The sequence below is a fragment of the Cydia splendana genome, chromosome 6 (genome assembly GCF_910591565.1).
Source record: "Cydia splendana chromosome 6, ilCydSple1.2, whole genome shotgun sequence".
Lineage (NCBI taxonomy): Eukaryota > Metazoa > Arthropoda > Insecta > Lepidoptera > Tortricidae > Cydia > Cydia splendana.
Window position 1 is genome coordinate 13,331,048 of NC_085965.1, and position 26,098 is coordinate 13,357,145.

The 26,098-nt window shown below is 39.4% G+C and overlaps 3 protein-coding genes across 4 annotated transcripts in view; all 3 read right to left on the minus strand.

Annotated features, from left to right (window-relative positions):
* LOC134791649 (inactive rhomboid protein 2) overlaps positions 1–12,437 on the minus strand; it is a 209,609-nt gene extending 197,172 nt beyond the window's left edge. For both annotated transcript variants that reach the window (XM_063762720.1, XM_063762719.1), the window contains exon 1: positions 11,034–12,437. In XM_063762720.1, coding sequence (XP_063618790.1) covers positions 11,034–11,539 — 506 coding nt within the window. In that variant the 5' untranslated portion in view covers positions 11,540–12,437. The remainder of the gene's footprint in view (positions 1–11,033) is intronic.
* An 11,239-nt stretch (positions 12,438–23,676) lies between these two features.
* On the minus strand, positions 23,677–24,814 carry LOC134791739 (uncharacterized). Its single transcript, XM_063762878.1, has one exon. It carries the CDS (start codon positions 24,780–24,782, stop codon positions 23,868–23,870), a length of 915 nt encoding a protein of 304 aa, XP_063618948.1. The 5' UTR covers positions 24,783–24,814; the 3' UTR covers positions 23,677–23,867.
* Positions 24,815–24,904: 90 nt separating this feature from the next.
* Positions 24,905–25,791, minus strand: LOC134791748 (uncharacterized). The gene has a single exon (XM_063762890.1). The coding sequence runs from the start codon at positions 25,639–25,641 to the stop codon at positions 24,934–24,936; it is 708 nt and encodes a 235-aa protein (XP_063618960.1). The 5' UTR covers positions 25,642–25,791; the 3' UTR covers positions 24,905–24,933.
* Positions 25,792–26,098: the final 307 nt, after the last annotated feature.

Below are 26,098 nucleotides of genomic sequence, written 5' to 3' on the forward strand. Positions count from 1 at the left end.
CCAACACAAATTGAACGAGGACGCCGAAGATTGTCAACTCCAATTTGTGCAAAATTGCGGGAAACATTTTGCAATTTATCATTTTTAATTTTAAACCATTGTTTTCGAGTTCCGAGCTCAATAATCTAACATCTGTCAAGAAGGAAATTCGGTTTGTCCACGTCATTTGTTATCTAGAAAATGAAGGGACAAGCCTCCCCTCGCAACCCTTTCTCGCCACCTTTGAAGTTCCCAACAACCCTCTGCTGCCAAAAGGCCAGTGATTAAACTTTTTGCTCGGGTATTTCGCTTATATTTTAATTTAACTCGCGTCTAAAAACAAGCTTCGACTTAAGTACTAAGCTTTTGCAAGGAACCTACACGTATCATGTAAAACCGTATATCAGATTGTTTTATAAAAAGAGAACAGTTTATTTTTTACGACTTTGGTGTTTTGATACATGAAATTACTTTAATGCTTAACCTATTTTACTGTATATAATTTAAAAGCAATTAAAACGAGTATAGTTTCAGAACGTTAATTGTAAACTCGACGCTGAGTTGTTTTTATTGTGCAGCATTTTAATCTCAAGCGTTCAAAATTATGTAGAACAGAAATTGTATTATTTTATCTTACTATTCACACTTTGAAGTTTTTAGTTCTATTATAGAATATATCTGATGAAATGAGAGATATAATTCATGTGGCATCGTTTGCAAATAAACTTACAAAAGCCAGCTGGCTTGATTGAACAATAGGCTAATAGATGACAAGTTTTGATTGATAGTATCATTCGATCAGTACGGATATGGTCGTTCTTGTCTACGTGACAGCGTGATAAAACGGACACCGTCACTTTATATCCCACGCTGTTAAAACGTGACATTGATTTTATCACGTGGATAAAGATGGATAAAGCCATCCATAATACGCCGGCTGGTTTGTTTTGAAGAACAAATGTCTATATGGGACCCATTGCATTATAAGAGCATTCTACCGTTACGTGATCGACATTTGCACTCATTTGTTGGCCTTTCAAGTCTGGTACTCTTTTGGCTTATCTTTTGACGTCGATAACAGTACGAGAAAAAAATATAGGATATTTGAAAATAGGTAATATAAAAAAATCATCGAGGAGCTTAGTTTCAGTTATTGCCAGGCCATTCAAAACAGAAGAGAATAGTAAGAGTGAAATACTTCTGGCTCGCAAGTCTAGTTTAATAACTGAATAATGGTAATAGCACTTAATAATACTCAAATGTTAAGTAGGGACGAGTAGGTATAGTCATTAGTCACCTGCAATTCATATATACGAATTATATTCATACTATATTTTCGTGTATTGTAATATTTATTTTTATGCGTAGGTATTTTATTTTATATTGATTACTTTGTAAATATTGTTTTGTTTTGTGCAAAGAAACGAGTACTTAGCATATTACTTGAGTAATACGAGTATACTTTATTTGTGTCTATTATTTACAACCTACTCAAGTAACCATAAATCTTCAACTAGTATAATTTTATTAGATGAATTTAGTATGTACTTACCTACACCTGTTCACGCTGCATATTACCTTATTATAAAAAACCGGACAAGTGCGAGTCGGATTCTCCCACCGAGGGTTCCATACTTTTTAGTATTTGTTGTTATAGCGGCAACAGCAAAACATCATCTGTGAAAATTTCAACTGTCTAGTTATCACGGTTCATGAGATAAAGCCTGGTAGAGATAAACAGTGGGGTCTTAGTAGTAGGGTCCCGTTTTTACCCTTTGGGTACGGAACCCTAAAACGAACTGGTCAAATCGATAAAATACTTTTACTCTTAGAAAGTCCTGGAATCCTCAATTAACGCAAGAAACCTGCAATGGAGCCGCTAATCCGACTAACTTTAATTGGAGTATTTGTGCAGAAGGTACTTACATCAACTCTTCAGTGTAAATTGGGTTTCCGGAATTGTTAATTGAACTTTAGAAAAGATATACTTAAGACCACGGACATAAGACTGGGTTGAAGTTGTATGAAAATAAAGTGTTCAAATAGGAGTTTATATGACTGCTACATAAAATTCAAATAAGAGTGTGGAGTGTGGGGTTTATGAAACGAGCCAAGCAAGTTTCATAATCAAATGAATGTTTTAATGCCCAATTATGAACAGTTACATACACTGTTTTATCTACACACAAATTATAAGCTCTCTATGATGTGTTCAAGAACCGCATGTTACGACCGGCATTGCGGCATCGTTGCTCTGTCGCGGATATCTTGATCGCTCATTTTACAAAAAAATGGTTTTATTGTTAATTTATAAACAACAAAACAAGCTAATTTTATACATTCTAATTAAAAGATAAATTGAACGTAAAATGGCGGTGATGTTTACATATTTGTGCCAACCCTTATTTTTTGCAACATCAATAACCTGTTTGATTATGTACACAGTGTCAAGTGACTGCGATGCTAACAGTAGGTACGTACTTACAAACGTATAAATTCTCAGAATGAATAAAATACGAGTAGAAAGTACTCATAACTAACGTCGTTGGTTTAAATAGGATTAGTTGTTTATAACGATATATATTTAAGTTATTTATTCACAAGAAGCTTTCGACTCGAATTATAAAATATTACAGCAAAAGTAAATGATCCCAACTAACTAAGTACATTTTAATTGGACAGAAATGATCTCAAGTAAACAGATGAGTTGCGAACGATGATATTAATTAAGAACTCAATCGGAAATTAATAAACGAGAATCTTTAGGAGGAAATTCAACATCAATTCAAAGGATTATCTGCTTGCAAAAGCTGCTAATCTGATATTTTTGTCCCATTAGATAGAATAGATTTAGATTTAGATTTATTTATTTCATAATATGAAATTACAATATAAATTATTTTACACTAATCTATACGAATTTATATTATGATCGTCAAGTAGGAAAATAACAATTGATTATAATTATACAAATGTCAAGCAATAAGTACACAATACAATAATACAATTTCGAATATCAACCCAATTGAGAATAATCTTCTTAATATAGGTTATAATAGTACATTGCTTTTGGAAATTCGCAACGAGTGGCCATAAATTAAAACACAACCGAAGTGCTTTAAATCGACACGAGTTGCGAATTACCTATTCGCACATGTATCGTACCTACAACGTTTTACAGTTAGGTACAAATGACTCTTGAAATTTTCGACACAGTGACGTAATATGCCAATTATCGCACTAGTGTGGTAAAGTAGCGCCATATTACTGTAAAAATATTTAACATTGAAGGCTAACGTACCAACCTAAAATTATAATGTTAACACACATGTCGGTACATATTATTCTATGGAAACTAAAGCTTTAATGCATTGAAAGCTTTCAATATGAGATTAATACCCACGACCAGCTGCGGCCAGCAGAGCAGAGGATGCTCGAAATATCTAATTTACTCATTACGCCGGATTACCATGCCGCCACACGGGACTACACTTTGGGAATTCCGAATATCTACTACCCAGCTAATATCGCAACGTGCACGGAATTTGCTTAAACATTTATAATCATGGTCAAAGCTATTTACCCCCTTATTCATAAAACTTTACGGGTCTGATTTAGTTAAATTATGTTTTATCCCTTTCTTACAAATACATAATTCAAAATGACAGATAAGAACAAACGACTATTAGCTAATTTAAGGTTTGTAGCGCGTTTATGAATAAGGGGGTTAGAAGATACCAAAGTGGATGAAAACGACAGCACGGCTCTTCATGTATAGGCGAACTTCGCAAAATTGTTTACATTGTTAAGGAAATAAATAGTCGCGCCACCTTAGCTAATCGTTAATTCTTACCTTCATAGTTACTTCTTTTAGGGAGTTCAAACATATAAAAAAATCTAAGCTTAAATAAAACAGAGTAGCAAATAGTAGTAGTAGTAAATAAGAAAATCGTGAACTTCGTGTCAACGTGAAACTTTCTGCTATTAATAGCAGCATTCTTCTGGTAGAACCTGCATGATGTAAGACTACAATCCAATATCGATACAAACTGCCGTATTCGAACTTCAAGATATTCACAAGAGACGACACGTACTAGATCCATTCTAGATACGTTATAGTTTAGATATCAACTAGTTCTCTTTTGCAGCGCCATTCGGGCAACCAATGTCACTTTTACGTTAGATAGAGTAAGATATCTATTAGATGTGAATTGGATCTCTTAGTCATATCCTGTGGAAATCGTACAACGGTATCTCCAGAATCGCGCAAACGGATTAGGGCCCGAGCCCGAAAAAATCACCTGAGATAATTCATACTATAATAATAAAAGTGAAGGTCAAGCTCACGGACAATGAAAATGGCCAGTTCGTATTGTATGGATTATGACGAAAACTAAAATATTATGCCTTAGGTAATGATTTATGCATTATTAAGCGGTCAAATTTGCGGTCTATTCAATGTTGGTCCGCGAAAGGTAATTTATTACTATTTATTATTCTCTTTATTCAATTAGGGTCTTAGGTTAGGGTTTTACAATGTGAGTATAAAAGTAAAATATAAAAACACTTACAAAACATAACAAAAATATATAAACACATTATAAAAAACCTAACCTAGGGTGCCGCCGGCAGCGGGGCAGGGTCCAAGCTGCCGGTGGTCAGGGCCGCAGAGTGAGGAATCGACGTACTATACGCGCCGTGTCCAAAATTACCGCCTTCTGCATCTGACCCTTGATCCAACCACCCAGCGAGAGTCTCTCTAGGTGTTGGTCGAGACTCTTCGCTATGAGACCGTTCGCTGACACGACTATAGGAACAATGATCGTCGAGTCAACATCCCACATAGCGGTTATCTCGTGGGCTAAGTCTAGGTACTTGCTGGACTTGTCCTTCTCGGCCTTCACGAGATTCTCATCATGGGGGATGGTGACGTCGACGAGCACGGTCCGGCGCTGCGATCGATCTATCAGCACGATGTCAGGCTTATTGGCTACAATAGTCCTGTCAGTGATGATAGATCGATCCCAATAGAGCGTGGCACGACCATTTTCGAGAACTGGCGCAGGTGAGTACTTGTAGTACGGCACTTCGCGGTCCACAAGGCCGTATAGGAGGGCAAGCTGCTGGTGAATAATTCTGGCTACGAGGTTATGTCTGTGCAAGTACTCGCCGTTAGCAAGATGAGAACAACCGGAGATAATATGCCTGAGTGACTCTCCGGGACGGCGGCATGCCCGACAAATGTCGACCGTACCGTCCTTCAGGATATATTTCCGATAGTTGTTCGTCATCATCACTTCGTCCGCAATTGCACAGGCAAAACCCTCGGTTTCTCCGAAGAGGTCCCCGAATCGTAACCAGTTCACCGACGCGAGCAGGTCCACATCGGGTCCCGTGAGGGCCTTGTAGAACCGCCCGTGTAGCTGCTTATCCTTCCATACCGCCTTGCGGTCCTCGGTGCTTAGTACTACAGGTTTACGCCAGTTCTCGTTCGCCAAGGAGAGCGGCGTGAGGCCCTTGTCAGCTGCCACCACATCACGATGCATCCCACACTCGTTGTTGAGGAAATAATTCCTGAGATTGTACAACTCACGGTTGTGGAGATTTTTGGCGTTTAGAAAGCCGCGACCTCCACATTTCCGTGGGATGTACAATCTCATAACAGACGAGCGTGGGTGCAACATACGGTGAGTGGTGAGCAGCTGTCGGACCCTCCGATCCAGGGCATCCAGCTCGGTCTGAGTCCACCTTAGTATGCCAAAGGAGTATGTGAGTAGAGGCATTACCCAGGCGTTGAAGGCGCGCACTTTGTTGCCTCCTGACAAAAGACTGTTGAGTACTTTTGTGAGCCGACTGAAAAAGCGCTCCTTCACCGACCGTCTAATACCTTCTTCCTCAATACCTAACGACTGTGACATGCCAAGGTATTTATAGGTTTCTGATTCAGAGATGGATCTGAAAGACATTGTCTCAGAAAGTTGTAAATTTGTTGAATTTACAACTTTCCCCCGCTGTACATGCATAACCGCACATTTATCGACACCAAACTCCATGTTGATGGCATTACTGAAGACTTCGGTAGTTTTCAGTAGCTCCACCAAGTCTTGGCTATTTGGTGCAAATAATTTGAGATCATCCATGTACAGAAGGTGAGAAATGACTTCACCCCCTCTCCGAAGCCGGCAACCTAGTTCTAAATCCTTCAGCAAGGTACTGAGAGGATTCAGAGCTAGGCAGAACCACAGAGGACTCAGACTATCACCCTGAAATATTCCTCGCTCAATCCTTATAAAATCCTGCGGGCCAGGGCTCCCATCCCCGCCTCCTGGTTGACGAAGGACTGTGGTCCATTGCCTCATACACGCGCTTAGAAAGGCTCTTAAAGCTGTATCAACTTTATACAGCTCTAAGACCCTCTCCAGCCATGAGTGAGGCACCGAATCATAGGCCTTCTTGTAGTCAATCCAGGCTGCTGAGAGGGCCCCCCTGTTCCGCCGGATTTGTTGGCAGATGGTCATGTCTATGAGGAGGAGCTCTTTAGTACCACGGGACCCAACCCTACATCCATTTTGAGCAGAGGCCAAAATATTGTTTGCGACAATGTGCGCGTTGATTTTTGCTCTCAAAATGGATGTAAGGAGCTTGTAGAGTGTAGGCAAGCATGTGATGGGTCTGTAGTTCTTCGCTTCCGTGGTACTACCGGACTTATAGAGCAGGAAGGTGACACCAGTTGTTAAGGAAGGTGGGGGAGAACCAAGCTCGAGGGCTTGTTGAAATTGTGCTGCCAAGCAGGAGTGTGAGCATCGGAACCATTTTAGCCAGAAGTTGTGCAATCCATCCGGCCCAGGACTTTTCCAGTTCTGGGCCGTGCGAATGGCACAACTTACGTCATCGGGGCTGATGGTGACTGCCCCCATAGGTTCGATGGACTCGCACTCACGCTCGACAACACTCATCCAACTCCCCTCGGTGTGTCCGACAGGCACTGACCAGATGCTACGCCAGAAGTCATTCATGACAGTAGCCTCCGGTGGCTGCGAGTCGGACGCACGAGGGTTGGTTTATCTATTTATTATTATTATTAATTATTTATTTATTTTTATTCGGATTTCGAGATAATCACAAGATCTTGAGACGATTTAGAGATCAACTAGATCTACATTAGATATCGACTAGATGTGACTTGGATATCTAAGTCATAACTTGTCGAAATCGTTCAAGAGGAGCTCCAGAATCGCGGAAACGTCAAATTTGACATATCTATCTTACAAATATCTTTAAATTATCCGTATCGTAACTTGTTGAAGTCTAGTAGAAATCTAAGTAATTCATTTTCCGAATCGAGCCGTAATTCATTTATCTAATATTACGTTTCTATTATCTTGTAATACAAATATGTAATATTATAATTGCTAAGCATAAAATAAATGGATTGGTACCTGTGTTGAAAATAAAATGTAAGGACGGTGAATCCTGACCCACCGTGATACAGTTCACACTAGTACGGGGGTCAGATGACACTTACTTGCCATTTGGTTTTGTACCATAATACAATGTAAGTTATGTAAGTAGTTTAAGCACCTTTATTAACTCAATAAAATATCTTTATCTCTTTATCTTATCTTCCTTATTCTCTTGTTTTGCTTCGGCGGTACTTTTTCAGTGAGCCTATCAATAAATCACATACCTTTGCTGCCTTACTTAGGATAATTTCTTTTGCCTCTAGTCCTGTTTGTTTTTGTAAATCCATTTGTAACATTTTGTATGTCTACAATGTCTAGGTAATATTTATTTTTTGACACTCTGAAAAACTTTGGTTGGCAACATTAACGATGTTCTTTTTGTTTTTAGAAAGTTCATTTCATTTAGGAACTCAGTTCATTACCTGTAAACGGTAACTCCAAAACCTGTTAGAAGTATAATTTGCATTTTATTTCAGCAAAATTTTGGCGCAATAACTAAAGTGCCACTTTCCCGATAACGCACATTCGAATAACGCCAGAATATACGAAAGAACTAAAGCTCTAATATCTCTAAAAGGAATACCTACTTTACTTTTAAAATACGAGCATGGCTCTGCATAATACACCGGCAAGACCCTCACAAATCAAGTGAATTTCCCAAAAGCGAAATTTTATTTCAAGCACAATTCGACAAAAAATATCCGAAGGCCGTCAGCGCTCTTTAGGACAGGCTGATTTTATCTGTTTCCATTTATAGATCAAAACGTGGAGTCCGACTTTAGGAGCAAACATAAAACAAATTTAATTAACACCACAAATTGAATTTGATTACGAGCAATCGAGACATTTTATTATATGTAAGATGTATTTTTATCACTAACTTTCAATAGAAACACGTGTATTGAAGCTAATTTGATAACTATATCAAAAAGTGTCGTATTTGTGAAATCTAATGACACAATATGGGTAGGTGATAATTACTCTAACAGAACAAATTGAATTACCTCACGATACTAGTAATCACAGTCTAAGGTCACTTACTTTTTATGCATAACCTCCAAACTGAAATCCGAACCAACCTAGAAGTGTCTTATTTAACACTTATGACTCACTAAGCCAAATATACAGGTATGTTACTTAACACAATACACGTTCTAATACACTATAGTAAAAAAAACACTTTCCACAGCACGCGAATAACCTTACTAGGTACTTGTCACATCACACCATGGACATGAATTTTTAGTTATTATTGTCATAGCAACAGCCGTAGCCGTTACAGGCACTACAGTTGTATCAAAATACACACAAGTACGAGTATACTATAGTAGTTTAATCAATGTAATAGGACGACTTATCAGGTGCGATGACGGCACAAAAGATAAGCTTGTATGTGATATCACTGACCTCATCGTAGGTATTAAATTCTAGGTACCTATCTGTCATACGTAGGTACACTATCCTTCTGATTTATTCGAAACATTTGATTCTCTACCTATCTTTGGATATTTAATTATAATAACGACGCTTCTACTTGTGCAATTTATTTGTTAACAACCATTAACACTTAACGATTCTTTTCTTCTTCTACTTCTTATAAAATCGTAAATGGGTGGGGACGGATTTAAGGGCTTTTGTCACATAAAAGTATTACTACACATGCATGTATAGATGTTCAAGCGAATCTTGTCAGTAGAAAAAGGCGCGAAATTCAAATTTTCTATGAGACGATATCCCTTCGCGCCTACATTTTCCAAATTTGCCTCCTTTTTCTACTGACAAGATCTGCTTGACCAACTATATATGTAACATACAAGTAAAGTCAAATCCATAATGGAACAATTTGTTCATGATGTGTTCCAAGATTTTGCTTTTTTAATAAAAAGCTTATCTACACATTTACGGCCACATCAAATATATAAAACATTTAAATCAAATTAAAGGCACATTTGTGTTACTTACACAAAGCATAAAATAATAGTTTACCTACTGGGTTAAGTTTAATTTAAATTTCAGGTTTATGATAAACCGTTTATCTACTGTCGGCCGTAGACACCCTTTTGGCAGCCTTTATCTAAAATCTAAAGGCTAGGCACCTTTTATAGCCATTAGTGTGCTAATGCAGCCAATGTGACCTTTTAAGTCGGTAATTCAATCTGGAATCTTCGTTATTTTCGATACTTAGATCAAATTAGTTTCGAGGAATTTTAAGATAATTCGATGTGCAATTTTGGCCTTTTTCTGGAAGAAACAAATTGATCACGATTTAAAAATTAGGACAAGTAACTTTGTCACTCGGCCTTCTCCACAAAGTTCGAACAAGGTGGACACCAATTTGATTGTATTTTTAAACAGACTCAGAAACTGTGACTTATCTTATGATTCTTTTGACAATTCGTCATAAGTTACCTACATTTCTAACGCGATAAAAAGCTGCTCTAGCGCTAAATTATCATTATTAGATCATTGCTGCAATGAACGAATTAATTACACACAGAGTTTAATCAAGAGTGTACCTTAAAAAAATGATCACTGAAATAAAAGTAAAGTTAACTCTGAAAAACAACTCTCGATAGCCTAAAATTTACTGACGTAATATATTTACTGAATTATTTTACATAGGTACATACATACATGTATAAATCGGCGTGGGTGATCAGTTTGTTTCGAGCAGTCATTTTGCGGGCGATCGTTAACCGATGTCATAAATCATGCGTTATCAATCCCATCCGCGGAATTTTAGCCAATTACATCTCATCCCCTCACACCTAGGGTTATCACTTATCAGACGTCAGCTTTTTCCATAACATGAATAAATTTAATCTGAGAAATGCGGCTAAATGACATAAAGTCGACATAGTGAAGATTGATTCATTAATAATGATGAATGTAAAATATTGTAGGAATTATAAGTCATGTTATTAATTTTGTGTTTGTGTGTGATTTTTTAAAGTTGATTTCATATAATCCACATGAAGGAGGAACAAACATACAAACATAAACTTCCGCATATATAAAAGTTTTACACGGCATATTACAATCATACTACTCATACTAGGCCCATCGTGATATCAATTAAGCCGCTAATTTTCATAATAATTAACCCACCTTGAGTTTTTAAATTTGGTGACTGCTAACCCTAGTCACACCCACCCGTCGACCCGCGAGGCCGTATTTCATCGGATGTTTTCGAATTCATCGGTAATTTATATGCACGCCCGCACGAACATTAAGTTTGAAGTTTCAAAATGTTTGTATTGATGTTTATAAATATTGTTAGGTCTCGTTTAGAAAAAGAATGTACTAACGCGACTCTACTCTTTATCATCTAAAATCTGTGGTGAACGGAAGGAGATGAATATCTTTGAGGAGAAATAATTGTATTAACTAAGAAGAATCCCATAAATTTGATAAATATATCTTATTCTGCCTGCTAACGTGTCAGTTTAGTCCAAGCACGTATTATTTGAGTTTTTGTAAAACCAATCCTTTTTCTAGAACCTATTCTAGCGAGTAAGTTCAAAGATAATTAATAGTAATTCTGAGTGTCTTCGTTATCGTACTTTCACACAATTTGATCAAGTAACTTACCAATCATGTGGAGGCTGGGGTCGCCTGCGGGCTTGGACACAGCACGGAGGTTCCTGTGGCTCGCAGGGCAGCTGAAGCGCGGGCGGAGGTGGTGGAGGCGGCGTGCATGCCAGGCGGCGCGCGGCTGCGGCGCCCACGTACTCCACGTAGCGAGTGGGGGGTGGCGAGCCCGCCAGGTCCTCGCGGCACGCTGGGCCGCAACACTTGCGCGATGATGGCGGCGGCGGCCGACACGCCAGCCCGCAGTACACCGGGGGCGGCGGGCGCAGCGGCGCCGGCGGCCGCGGCACGTATCGCTCCACCGGCACGTGAGCCGCCGGCGGCACATAGCGCGGTCGCCGCGCGCGCTCGGCCTCCGCGCAACGGCGCACCCGCCTCGGAGACGCTGAGAAGCGATCCGGCAGCGGCGCGGGCGGCGGCGGGCTGAGCCTCTCCGGCGGTGCCACGCTGAACGCGCCCGCCGCCGGGAACCGCTCGCAGGGGGAGCGCGGATACTCCTCGCCCATGGCGCGCGGTCAGCCGGGCCCGCCGCCGCCCGCGCGCCCTCCCAACCACGCGGGCACGCCGAGTCACATGCCGCGCCTCCACTCTAGCACTATCACTGGTCGGACGCGCCGCTCGCGTGCGGGAGCTGCGGCACGGTCCCGATGTCCGCATTCACTCCGCGAGCGCCATAGCGCTCGAAACGATCGATAGCCACGCCGAGCGGGCAGGCTCAGAGACCGCCCGCCACGACGCCTCGCCCGTGGAACATTCTGACCCCCTTCGTTACCGCTAAGGGTTTCAGCTCAAAGTCTGAAGCTGGGGCGAGGCGAAAGTGCGTCTTCAGCCAAGATGGCCGACCTCGACATGTCCGCGTGCGGCGCGCTTGCGCGGATAACACTGCGATGTGTTTGTTTTCACCAGACTAGGTTGGGGATATTTTAGTAGGTACCACTTAACAACTTTGGATCTGTTTTTTTCACGTTAAACTTAACTATCACTTAGCGTGTATACGCACTTCGCCGAGTAAGCGTTTGTCGTCGCTGGAAAATCGAGGTAGTCGCGGAGCTGGCGACGACGGCGACGGTCCGTCGCGAGGCCCGAATGCCGGAGTGCGCCGGCCCGCGGCCCGCGGCGACGTCAGGCCGTTGCGCGGGACACGTATCGACGCCGCGCCGCGCCGCTGCGTTGCGCCGCTGCCCTACACCTCTCTTCACATCGGTCCCACAAAAACATTCAATGCGAAACAACCTTCGCATCCAGATCGTTTTCATATTCAGAGAACTGATCATACATTTAAATTTGATCCCGATAAATTCACACAGCGCGGCTTTTGTAAAGCTCCGTATTGAATATCTATTTACGCTTTCCAATTCGCAAAACTGAATGGAGCAGCGATATCAACGCATACAATTTACGTTTAGAGGACATGACAAACAACTGTTTTGATAAAACGACGTTCTCGACGTTACACCTTCAGAGTTCGTATTAAATTTGTATAGTTTGTCGAGCTCTAACCCCGTCTCCTTGACTCGAAAGTTCACGATTTGACTGTAGAGTTGTGTGCTTTCGCAAATTAGATGCGCTTACCTTTTAAGGGGGTCGTCTTCTTCTTGTTCTCGAGTCGAGGTTCCTTTTTAGGGTTCCGTACCCAAAGGGTAAAACGGGACCCTATTACTAAGACTTCGCTGTCCGTCCGTCCGTCCGTCCGTCCGTCCGTCCGTCCGTCCGTCCGTCTGTCACCAGGCTGTATCTCACGAACCGTGATAGCTAGACAGTTGAAATTTTCACAGATGATGTATTTCTGTTGCCGCTATAACAACAAATACTAAAAACAGAATAAAATAAAGATTTAAATGGGGCTCCCATACAACAAACGTGATTTTTGACCAAAGTTAAGCAACGTCGGGAGTGGTCAGTATTTGGATGGGTGACCGTTTTTTTTTGCTTTTTTTTTTGTTTTTTTTTTTTTGCATTATGGTACGGAACCCTTCGTGCGCGAGTCCGACTCGCACTTGCCCGGTTTTTTTATACGATGGATGCACAGTAGGCAGCATGGTCGTCAATGTATTTGTTTGCTTACAACTTGGACTACATTTATTAATACCATTTTGGTGATATAATAGCGTCCGGCGCCTGAGAGAAAGTGGTCACCGCAGCCTTAGCACGTCTGCAAGCCCAGAGGTGTCACATGGCCGTTGTCAACACTTTAGAAACCAGTTCAAGTGTTCAAACCTTTTTTGGAGAACTCCATACTGTAATCCCTCGAGAAAATCGGAAACCGAGAGCTCCCAACCTTTTTCGTATTTATTATTTTATTCTAATTTTCATTAAAGAAATAAGGCTCATATTACAAATACCTTAAAGACTAACATACCTACACATTAAATCAAATTGAAACTAAACACTATTGAGGGCACCGGCGACATAACATACGGGCTGGAAAAAACATACAGACTCTCTTTATTGGTAAAACGTTACTAGCCTCCTCCTCCAATTAGGGAAGCACACCCCCCATATAACAGAGACAAGATGTGTTCTAGATCGACGGTAGATGGTAGACAGTTTATGAGTTACATAAGCAATGTTTATCCCGGCTATCCCTCACCTGACACCGGCAGTCATTACATCGCTCCGCTCGAGAGACATCACATCTTCACTTGACATGCAAACTGGTTATGTATTATTCAACACATGTTAAGGATAACACACATCGCCGCAATGACATCTGACTGAGATGAGAAATACTCGTGATGGAGCTTACGGAACTATCTTAAGGCGCAATATATTCAGACTTAGTCCTACTTAACATCTTAAGTATCTTAACATTATGCTTTGTTTCAATTTGAGCGTAGCTTTTAGTCTAATGAAATGTAATTCGAGTCAGTCAGATATGGAGATCGAAAAAGACGTCAGTTTGATCATTGAACAATTTCTGAAAAACTGTATGTGGCATGGCTTCAAGATTAAGTTAATATGCACCATACCATACATACCATACAGTAGGAATGTTATTTTTTCCCGGATGTTTTTGAGCCTAAGTAGAGGATCTATTTGGCTGATGGCGATTTATTGGGTTATCGACTCGGATTGGTAAAACACCGCCGTCGATCTGTTGTGTCGTTAATTAATGTGAATTAAGTGAATTAAGGATTGTGTCGTTACCAAATCAATACAGGGTGTCTAAAAAATATTAATGCATTCTCGTTGCTAGCGAGGTTTTGGGATTGTACTGAGCAACTTTTACTATGGGACCAACCCCGAAATCGCGAAATATTTTGGCTGTTTCATACATTTTCGCTGGTCCATTTTCTATGGGAGAGTAATTTTTTTTTCGCAATTTCGGGGTTGGTCACATAGTAAAACTTTCTCAGTACCGTAGAGTTTCATATCTTCGCCTGGGTTTTGACACTTTTCCCAAAAAATCTCTCAAACTTGAAAGCATTTTAATCCGTTAAGGCAAAAAAAACGTTTTTTAGTACTCTTAACTATCAATATACACCACTAAAACTTTGAATTTCATCGGTTATGTTGGTAAAAAATGGCCCCAAAGGCAATAGGCGATGTTTGGGTATTTTTCCCAATCTTCGCCTATGGCATGCCCTGCCGCTAATACCTACTTTTCTGTGACTTACACATGTTAAGCCGTATCTCCTTGGAATGTGCTAATATACTGTGAACCTTAACTACACCAGACTAGGCATATATTTAAAAAACGGGGTAGTAGGCGAAGTTTAGTAACAGTCTGAAGTTGTTTTCATACATTTTCTATAATGAAGCTAGGGCTGCCAAAAATTAACCAACATGCCAAATAAAGAGGAGTAATGGTTTCTAAGTTAAAAAAAATAATGTTTGTAACAAAATTGTTTAATGGTTGCAAAATTGTTGTTATTATCTTAATTGACATCAAATCAACCTTATTTACACAAAGTAAGACATAAAAATACCTATTTGGTACCTACTCGCAACATCGGTAAGAGTAGAAATAAACATTTGCATATAGCGTAAACTAAAATAATCAAACATAAGAAAATATTTAAATTTAGAAACAAGTAATCTCATCCACCAATTAATGTGGTACAAAAAATTTGTCAACCCTAGGGGTAGGCGAAATTTGGCAACAAGATGGACGCAAAGTACCCTCACCAATGTTTTATCCAATTGTGAATTCTAAACGTAAGCTAGCCATTAAATAATAGTTTCATATGAAAAAAGAAATAGTTATAGGATATAATCATGTAAAAATTTTAACATTACCGGGTCCGTATCACCGTTTAAAACTGAAGTTAAAACACTGGTAAAGAAAAACGTGTGGTCGGTGTCACAAAAAAACCTCACTAAAGGTCAACTGTGTGAAGTTAGCCGCAGATTGTTCGAAGAATGTTGACACCCGTAAAAAATACTTTGTATTTAGCAGTTTTATGTAAGGCTTACATTAGAAACATTTTGTTAATGGCAACTTATGTCAAACTAGGCGAACTTAGGTAGCGCAGGCAAAGATACGAAACTCTACGGTATAATCCCAAAACCTCCCTGGCAAAGGGAATGCAGTTATTTTTTAGCCACCGTGTATAGGTTTGTGGAAGACGCTGATGATGATGATGATGATGATGATGATGATGATGATGATGATGATGATGATGATGATGATGATGATGATGATGATGATGATGATGATGATGATGATGATGATGATGATGATGATGATGATGATGATGATGATGATGATGATGATGATGATGATGATGATGATGATGATGATGTCATATATACAGGGTGATTCAGGAGACGTGAGCAGGACTAACACTGCGCATATCGTTAATTATAAGCAACTGTTTCGTATCAGTATTAGTGAGGTTAACGTTAATTTTCTAGTCGTGTTGAAAAAAAAGTTATTAATTTTTTAACGACATGCATGGTCACCCTAAAATTAGAATACTAAACTACCGATATTCTGTGTCAAATTGAATGTCATTACTGTCATCACGGTCCGGTTACTTTTGAAAACTCGTATCTCACTCAAGTTTGACAGTTTATTTTCTTCGTAATCAAAATGCCATTACGGTTAAAGAGGTTTTATGTTTATTAATTAGGTCCTGTAGGGTGACCATGATTGTTGAGAATTAAATTTGCCCTCACCAAAAAGTTAAAAAATAGGAAAAAGTGTGTTGTTTCTCCTAAATACGGCGGTGATCGATCAATTATCAGTTATAGTCGTATCAACGAGAGCGTGGAATTGCATATGTAGTAGTATTGTTTGTTTACAGGCATTCTATATTTGAATTTTCTATTTTCTTGTACTATCAGCATACAACCACTACAAATGCAATTCCATCTTCTCGATAATTCAACTATACTGAGTGTGCAGGATTAGTCCTGCTCACGTCTCATGAATCATCCTGTATTATAACTACTAGCTAGGTGTCACACAATTTCGAAAGCAAGCTGGAGCTAATGTGATAACTTTTATTAAAAAACGTATACTCGTAGTTCAGTTTCAAATGGTTTCAAAATAAGTAATCCTAAAGGTAAATTTTACACCCCTTCAGATGTGAAACGCGGGACATCGCTTATTAGGGTAGGTAACTAACGAGGTATACTGGTATATTTTGCAAATTTACTGTCTATGACTACCGCATATTGAATTACCTTTTCAACGACGTCCCGACGTGTGAGGGGAGCAACCCCATTTACACGAACATACAAATCTAGGTACGATCGTAGCCAACTAGCCAAGCTATACAAAAGAGGTACCACAAATTTGAGTCCTAATAAATAATGGTCTTCTTCGATATATATTAACTAAGAAAAATATTGAACCTTTCAGTTAAAGTACCTGACCTAATAAAGGATTATGATCTTAAAAGTGAATCAATGGAAGGCCCTCCTCTCTAACGTGGTTTACTCACATACGGTACGCGAATTATACTTTAAATACTTCGGTTTGAAGACTGAAGACATTCACTTATTTCTCATAAGAAATTACATTTCACTTACATGAGACTTTCATACTTGGATTATTATACGTATATGAGAAATCCATCTTACCTACGAGCATATATCACCCTAAGTAGAACATATTTGGCGTACAACATGTTCAATTTAACTTTCCTATACACCGCATAAGTATTTATCGAATTTCATAATCGTAACCGTAACGCCTTTCGTATAATACTTATAGATATTTGAAAAAGAATTAGAGGATAACTAGTAAATATTTAAGTCCACCATTCCCGTAGCAAGTTTCTATAACTCGGGCTCGTGCGTGAATTGCTATGAGAATGTAGTGAATATTGTGTCTTCTGTAAGGTAGAGGCATTTCCCCATTTATTCCTAATTGTCGTCCATTCTAAGCTGTAAGTACCATTCTAAGCTTAGTAAATTTCAAGAGGGAACAGGTAACTATGTATATGTATGTTCTGTGTTTATCTGCGTTTATAGCTCCCAATCCGCACATTGCTAACGTGACGACTATAGCCCAAACCCAGAACAATGAGGGAAGGCCTAATAATTGTAAAAGTATACTATTGATGTTGTGATGCTGATTTTTTTGAACAGGAGGCAAACGAACATATGAATCGCCTAATAGTATGCGATTATCGTCGCCCATCGATACCCGCAAAACTAGAAGGGTTATAAGTGCTTTGCCAACCTTTAAGATGCGAGTACGCTCTGATGATGAAGTCCGAGCAGCTATGCTAAATTAATAATGCCATAACCTACTTAGAATTAGCTCTTTGAACTCACCGCATTTCATGCACTGTTTGCTAAACGGAAAGCGCTTTCTCCACGTTATGGATCAATCGATTCACTATTCAAATATTCAAATACCCGCATAGTGTGATCGGATATTCACACTTCGAACTCTATTCTCACTCACACGTATCTCACTTCAATACTTACATATATTATGTTTACACGCATAAAAATGAATATCTTTGAATACTTACAGTTTATTTTATCTCCAAAACCGACGTCATGGTTGAAATGCTCTGTTTACCTACAACATACTCAGAACATAGGGGCTGTCCATAAATTACGTCATCGATTTTTGACGATTTTTGACCCCCCCCCCCCCCCCTATAATCATCCAAAAATCATGCTTCAAATGACCCCATTTCCTCCTACTTCATGCTACCGTCATCCGATGTCCAGAACCCCCCCCCCCCCCTAATTTGAAATGACGTAATTTATGAATAGCCCCATACAATATGATGTTTAAATACTTACAAAGTACTGCTCGTTTATTTTAATAACATATAGGGTAAGTTTGTAAATGCCTACCTACCTCTACGTATAGGTACTCGTACAACTGCCAATACGCAAGCTCGACAATAGCCAGACTATTAGATAAGTGTTATTATTGCAATCGCTACCCCCGCACACAAGAGTTTAGAGGTTATCGCTATGGCAGGGGTTCCAAATTGGTTTTGCTATATGTGCCTTTAACTTTTGTGGTGACAAAAAATCAAAATAAACGGGTATCAATACAAGAAAATCTCGCTTTATGCGAAAAGCATTCCGCGGAAAAATAAACTCTTCAAAATAAGTTAATGCTGCTAAATCCGGTTTCAAGCCATACAAATCCCTGGAGGTAAATTCAACGTGTCAGCGTTCAAATACGTGTCCATAGTAGGTACATGTATTGACACATTTGAGATGTCATTTTGATGTCACAATGTAACTTTGAACTAGCCTCCAGCTTTTAACACTTGACGTAACTCTCACCTTTGGTGCGGTGCGGTAGTGTGTTACAGCTATTAGATGCACAGAAATAATAAAGATGTCAATGTCCAATTTAGGTATTTTCTTAGACCATTATGGTAACTAGAGAGTAGAGACACCTTGGCTGTCATTTTCTGTACAAAATAGCCTACCGATTTTTGCGGGGGAGGGGCACGTCAAATGTACCTATGGCTATTTCTACATGATTTGTAGGTACGTAACGTACAAATAGCCATGTCAGATAAACGTCAGTCCATACAAAAGTTTGCACAACTGTGCAAGGTTTTCGGCAGAGGGGTAAGCTCTTAAAGGCGACTCCGGTTATTAACTGCTCTAAGGGTATTTTAGAATAAGGGACAAGTCAATAAGCGAAGCTTTTGACGCCCGTGAGCTCGCTAACCAAACGAAATAGCGGCCAAGCTAATGAACACCGGCTAACGAACTGATATTTAGCCTAAACTTGTTAGCCTCTTCATGGGTTTTCGGATAATCTGGTTATAACGTCCAATTCTCAGGTTCTGCAGATTGCAATGTTACTATCGAGGAGCATGTTAGTCCCTACCCAACTTAATTAAATTGCCAGGGCAATTCTTGCTGGGGCCGCATGAGATCCGAGACAAAAGTAACCCGTTTCCGCTGAGGTATATATCATATATTATGTATATGACTATATCAGGTATATATCATATATTATGTATAGGTACATAATATATGACTATTAGGCTTCTCGAGCTTACTGTGGGACTTAGTGAATCTGTGTAAGAATGACCTATAATATTTATTATTATTTATTATCTCTTTATTTATTTATCATCTTAAGTTAGGTTATTTATAATAAATATGAATATAAAAGTAAAATATAAAAACACTTACAAAACAGTAAAAATTAATATAAACACACTAACCTAACCTAACCTAACCTAGGGTGCCGCCAGCAGCGGGACAAGGCCCAAGCTACCGGTGGTCAGGGCTGCAGAGAGAGGAACCGGCAGGACTATCCGCGCCGTGACCAAGATCACCGCCTTCTGCATCTGACCCTTGATCCAACCACCTAGCGAGAGTCTCTCAAGGTGTTGGTCGAGACTCGTCGCTATTCGACCGTTTACTGAAACGACTATCGGGACAATGATCGTCGAATCAACATCCCACATGGCGGTTATCTCGTGAGCCAAGTCTAGGTACTTACTGGACTTGTCCTTCTCGGCTTTCACGAGATTCTCATCATGGGGGATGGTGATGTCAACGAGCACGGCCCGACGTTGCGATCGATCTATTATCACAATGTCAGGCTTATTGGCTACAATAGTCCTGTCCGTGATGATAGATCGATCCCAATAGAGCGTGGCACGACCATTCTCGAGAACAGGCGCAAGTAAGTACTTGTAGTATGGTACTTCGCGGTCCACAAGGCCGTATAGAAGAGCAAGTTGCTGGTGAATAATCCTGGCTACGAGATTATGTCTGTGCAAGTACTCGCCGTTAGCAAGATGAGAACAACCGGAAATGATATGCCTGAGTGACTCTCCAGGACGGCGGCATGCCCGACAAATGTCGACCGTACCGTCCTTCAGGATATATTTCCGATAGTTGTTCGTCATCATCACTTCGTCCGCAATTGCACAGGCAAAACCCTCGGTTTCTCCGAAGAGGTCCCCGAATTATAACCAGTTCACCGATGCGAGCAGGTCCACGTCGGGTCCCGTGAGGGCCTTGTAGAACCGCCCGTGTAGCACCTTATTCTCCCATGCCACCTTGTGATCTGCAGTACTTAGTACCACAGGTCTGCGCCAGTTCTCGTTTGCCAAGGAGAGCGGTGTGAGGTTCCTGTCTACTGCCACCACATCACGATGCATCCCACACTCGTTGTTAAGGAAATAATTCCTGAGATTGTACACCTCGCGGTTGTGGAGATCCTTGGCGTTTAGGAAGCCTCGGCCTCCACACTTCCGTGGGATGTACATAATTATTTATTTATTATTATTATAGGTATATGGGTAGTACTTTTTCCGAAAAAAAGTGGCAAAATATAATAAAAATAGGTACATTACAAACTACATTTTGTGACATACCTGAAACTGCGGTGGTATTTATCTCGCATTATACTTTACTACGTATGATTTTAGTTTCGAGACGTGACCGTCTCCAGCCAAAATTAGTTAGTAGCAGGAATAGTATTTTTCACCACACCAGCTCGGAAAAGCTTACTTTGCACTTCAAAAACTGATAGGAAAGTTGCATTTTATTCACATTATGTGAGGCAAAGTAATTAAATGCAAAATTTGAGTTGTTTTCTTTTGTTTGCTGGAAGAATTGACTTTTAAATGCTGTTTTTGGATGATAAATATTTAATAACATTCATTTGGATTTGATTTTGTTTGATTTTACATTTAATATTTGCTTCGGGTTGGTGTGGTGAAAAATGTTGTGTTTCACTCGGGGGCAAATTTTGTTTAACCCTCGTGCTTTGAAACCCTCGCTACGCTCAAGATTCCATTTTTCGAACCACTCGCTACGCTCGTGGTTCAATTTTGGAATCTTTCGCTTGCTCAGGTATCAATATTAGCACGAGCGGTTAAACAACAACTTTGCCCCCTTGTGCTATTATGCAACGGGTGCAGTCAAATATAAATAATATGGACGCACAAATCATACTCGAAATTGTGTCCCATAGCTCTTATGTCAGCGAATTAGTACAAAAGTATAGCTGGTCAAGCAAATCTTGTCAGTAAAAAAGGCGCGAAATTCAAATTTTCTATGGGACGATATACATTTTTCAAATTTGCCGCCTTTTTCTACTGACAAGATCAGCTTGACCAGCTATATGTATACCTAAGTATAATTTTAATCTATTCTTCACTGTAGGTAGATCTTTCACCTTTGCGGAAAACTTTTTATATTGCATAGACAATAATAGGCAATTACTCGGTTCTCGATTACAAAAAAGTACGACTGCGTTTAAGGAGAACGAAATGTCAAATTAAAAATTATAATATTATTTTATTTATAATGTGTTTATATATTTTTTGTATTGTTTTTGTTCGAATTTTGTATTTTACTTTTATATCCATGTTATAAACAACCTAACTTAAGCAGAAAAATAAATAATTTTGTAAACAATAACTAACTTTTTTGGAACATAGTTAAGTATACTCAAACACACCCAACTTGTCAGTAGAAAGAGGGGCGAAATTCTATTTTTTATGGGAGATTAATCTACATGCCTACATTTTTTAACGTATAAACATCCTAATTCAATCTGACTCAATGTTATTAAATTTAATAATAATTAGATCTCTTTTACCCAATTAAGCTACACTAACGAATGCAGACCTGTTACCTAATATCTGATTAATTAAGCTCTCTGAGACGACGCATGAGCCTACCGAGTGTTGATCTACTTGTTTCTTAGTGATTCTACTTAAAACACACTTGACACGTATGGGGTATGGGTATGGCTTTTTTGATTATTTTGGGAAAGAAAAATTAAACGAGGATTTTCAAATTAAACAAAATATATGTACCTAGTATCTCAATCAAAAGCGCAAATTTTCGCCATCTATTATATTTTGTGCTCAAACACCCAGGATTCGTCACCTAAAATGGAGTCCAGACAGGATTATTAACCCGACCCATTTGATCAGAAAAGAACTTGGCGTCAAACTCCAATTTAATCACCAGTTTTAGTTTTATAGTGAATTTATTTGAGCGATATAAATTTAAAAAGACAGAAAACCCTTCTGACTGGAAGTCTCTATCTGTCTCTCTCTCACTCCCTCTCTCTCTGTCAACGTGTGGAATCAGAAAAAGTGACATCTATTGGTAATTCGCTTTCATCGATCTTCCCAATTTAGAAACCACGTCACGAATAGGTATCTAATAAAATATCTGAATATCGCACGGCATTATATTCTGTACTGCCTAGTCAACCATTTGTGTCATTAGCAGAACACCTAAATACGGTGTATGTTACAGTGATGGACTTATTTAATAATAGGTACCTACAACAAAGACAATAGAGTGCTTACCTTTTTGTTTACTCATAAGATACCAATAGGGTTTTAATCAATTATAATGTAACCTGATTTATACGGGTCCCGTTTTGTCTCTAGGGACAGCTAATATGTATTATAAATAATATTTTCTACTCGAGAAGTTCTAAGTAACTCGTAGTGAGAAGTCGTACATACCTACTTATTTATTCTAATCTTATAATTTATGCCGAGCTCGTGATTCACTATTTCTATATACCGCAACGGTCAAAGCAAACCGGAGAAGTACGAGTCGGACTCGCCCACCGAGGGTTCCGTACTTTTTAGTATTTGTTGTTATAGCGGCAACAGAAATACATCATCTGTGAAAACTTCAACTAGACAGACGGTTCGTGAGATACAGCCTGGTGACAGATGGACGGACGGACGGACAGCGGAGTCTTAGTAATAGGGTCCCGTTTTACCCTTTGGGTACGGAACCCTAAAATGACTAGGTAAAGTAGGTAATGGGTGGTAATGGTAAGGTTGAGGGACAACTGCAGATTCCTTGCCATTTACATAGATAGTAATGATAGTACGTCCTCCAATTTTTATGTTTATACTTACAACTTTCAGTAGGCACAACATTACATTAGATACCTTACGATAAACAACCATTAATTACGCCAGAAAACGGAGCGATATGCAGCTAGAGTTAGACCAAAATAAGTCTGCAACGATTTAGGTAGCATACGTAGTGCAAGTGTTATTTATACGTCATAATTTCATAGAAGTTTCACTTGGTCTAACTCTAGGACTCTAGTTGAGAGATAAGTAGGTAGAGTCCGTTCGGAAAGAGAAGAGTCGTGGAATGTATTGGGCCCCATACATTCCAAGACTCTTCTCTTTCCGCACAGACTCTACCTATAGGAGTTTGTCAAGGGTGTATTATAAATGAAAAACATTCATATTCTTGTAGACTTTAATACATACGAGCATATAGCTACAGCTACACATAAAACGATATTCAGTCTTACTTTAAAATAAATTAGCTAACTGTAAGATATAAATAAAATTTAAATAAGTCATGTCACAAGCAGATAATGATTGTGAGACAGCTTTTATTACAAAACTGGGATCAATTTAATTCTTCGTAGAATTATTTATACGGATTGTAGTTAAAGCTAGGAGGATAGCTTTGAGTAGGATAGCTTGGAGTATGATAGCTTGGAGTATGATAGGACGGCTTCGGTGCGTATCCATAGGATGGGTGGTGGTACACCGGCTGGGGGCAGTCCTCCTCCCACAACCACCAAATAGTTATCAACACTTCCAAATTTATCAACATTAGAGAAATCACTGGAATGCTCAACTTACTGATCAAAGACTTCAGACCACCTTTAGCAGTCAGCAAAGGCTTCACTATCCCGTTAATGACGATATCCTTGAAACCTTTTAGCTCCAAATCGTTGGAGGCAGATCCTGACAGCAATGCGAGGACCAACTCAATCAAACCGCTGATTTTACTTGCCGCCTTCGTAGCCACTGGTTTCACTAGTAGATCTGGCTTTAACAGTGATAGTTTCGGAGATTGTTCATGTTTGTATTGAGGCACGTAAGAAGGAGACCACGGTCCATAGTTCTGTGGGCTTGGGGGGTATCCATAAGAAGGGCGGTGATACAATCCATATTCGTCCGCCCGCTCAGCGGCACGAGATTCCTGATTCTCATCCATCCTGTTTTCTGTCATCCTGTTCTCTGTCAACTGGTTCAAAGATTCAATTATTTCGTTGATTTCAGAGTTCAAGTTTTTTCTTATGAGCGAGGTATCCGTTGGAACTTTTGGTGGAGACGGCTGTAACTGCCTAATATTGCGCTGTTCAGGTATTTGCGGAACTTCCAGAATATTCGTAATTGGCTGATACGTTGGCGGGCTTGCTTCCGGGTAGAACGAGACTCCATCGTTAGGTAACAAAGTTCCCACTTCGTATTGATATCCATTAGGGTCGACTATTAATGTACATATACTATATTGAAATAAAACTGACGTCAGGAATGCTACCGCCAGCGACATTGTGAACAACTAAACTTGTATAAAATGCATCATCGCGCTTTATAAGGTAAAAATAACAAATATCCGCAAGTTGGCACTTTTTCATGTTATAATTATGTAGGTTATGTTTAACAATTGAGTCATGCATTTTATTTTATTGGTGTTATAAGTGTCAGCTAATATTGACTCCGGAACCGCAGTCTAGTGACATACATTGTGCAATCTTATCGCCGGCCAAAACACTGAGTAGAACCTTGGCAAATGGAGCGTCTTCCTCAACGTCGTTTATCATGGAAAATGTAGCAGCCGCACCCAAGTGGCTTGCCCAGCCGTCCTTCGAAGCTGTCTGAATAACACAAGCGATTCTTTCCGAACAATCCATTATCATTCTTGATTTGTGACCTTTTTTCTTTTTCTTCTTAAAATATTTCATCATCTTCGATATCATGGGCCACAACAGGAACGCCTTTAATCCTGCCTTAGCGATAAGCATCACTGTGAGCGGTAGCAACATCATTTTACCAGCTGCCACTTTAAGGAACACTATAACAGCAGCGGACATCATTATTTTAGCGGCACTTCCTAAAACACTAGCCAACGAAGAGAGAGAATCAGACTTCGGACACGACACATGATAAGAGTATCCAGGATCAGAATATGTCTTCCGAACATGTTCCCCGTAATAATTAGATGGCGCAGTAAACAAATCCATGAACGGTATAGGGAGCGCACTTGTGGGCGTTGCGGGACCTAATGTTTGATGGTTCTCCTGACCGAACACAGGAGACGCAAAAACAACAAAAAGAAGTGCGATTGATACAATCATGACTGAGAAACTGTTACGCTTCAAATACAACATTTTACTTAAAACCTCTGCCATGAAATTTAAATTTGTAGCCTTAAATATGCATGAATAAACAATTAACTGTTAACGGTATCAATGTCAACAGGTCATGTAATTTGTACAATTTTATGGATTATTTAAGGTCAATGAGCAAACAAATTAAGAACACTTTTGAAACGAAGCTATTTACTTTCACTTTGGATCTTAATTATTATAGCAATACTTTTTTCGGCCAATTATTTTAATAAAATAATTGGTAGCTACGGTTGGCATAATTGTAAACAACCTTTGCCTTTTTTCTCAGAATGGCGGGAAAATTAATGAGTGAAAAGAAAATATTTTTTTTTTAAATTTAGGTACATTTCATGGCTAGCTCTCAACATTTACCATCGTCTCTTGCCATCTTATTATTTATGCCATTAAACATATTATTGCAGATATATTATTGAAATTAAATAAAACTGACTAGTACTATGGCGACATGCACCCGTAA

Bases quoted from the DNA above. Each gene is read 5' to 3' on its own strand.
- LOC134791739 (XM_063762878.1), bottom strand. From the start codon at position 24,782: ATGTCGCTGGCGGTAGCATTCCTGACGTCAGTTTTATTTCAATATAGT.
- LOC134791748 (XM_063762890.1), bottom strand. From the start codon at position 25,641: ATGGCAGAGGTTTTAAGTAAAATGTTGTATTTGAAGCGTAACAGTTTC.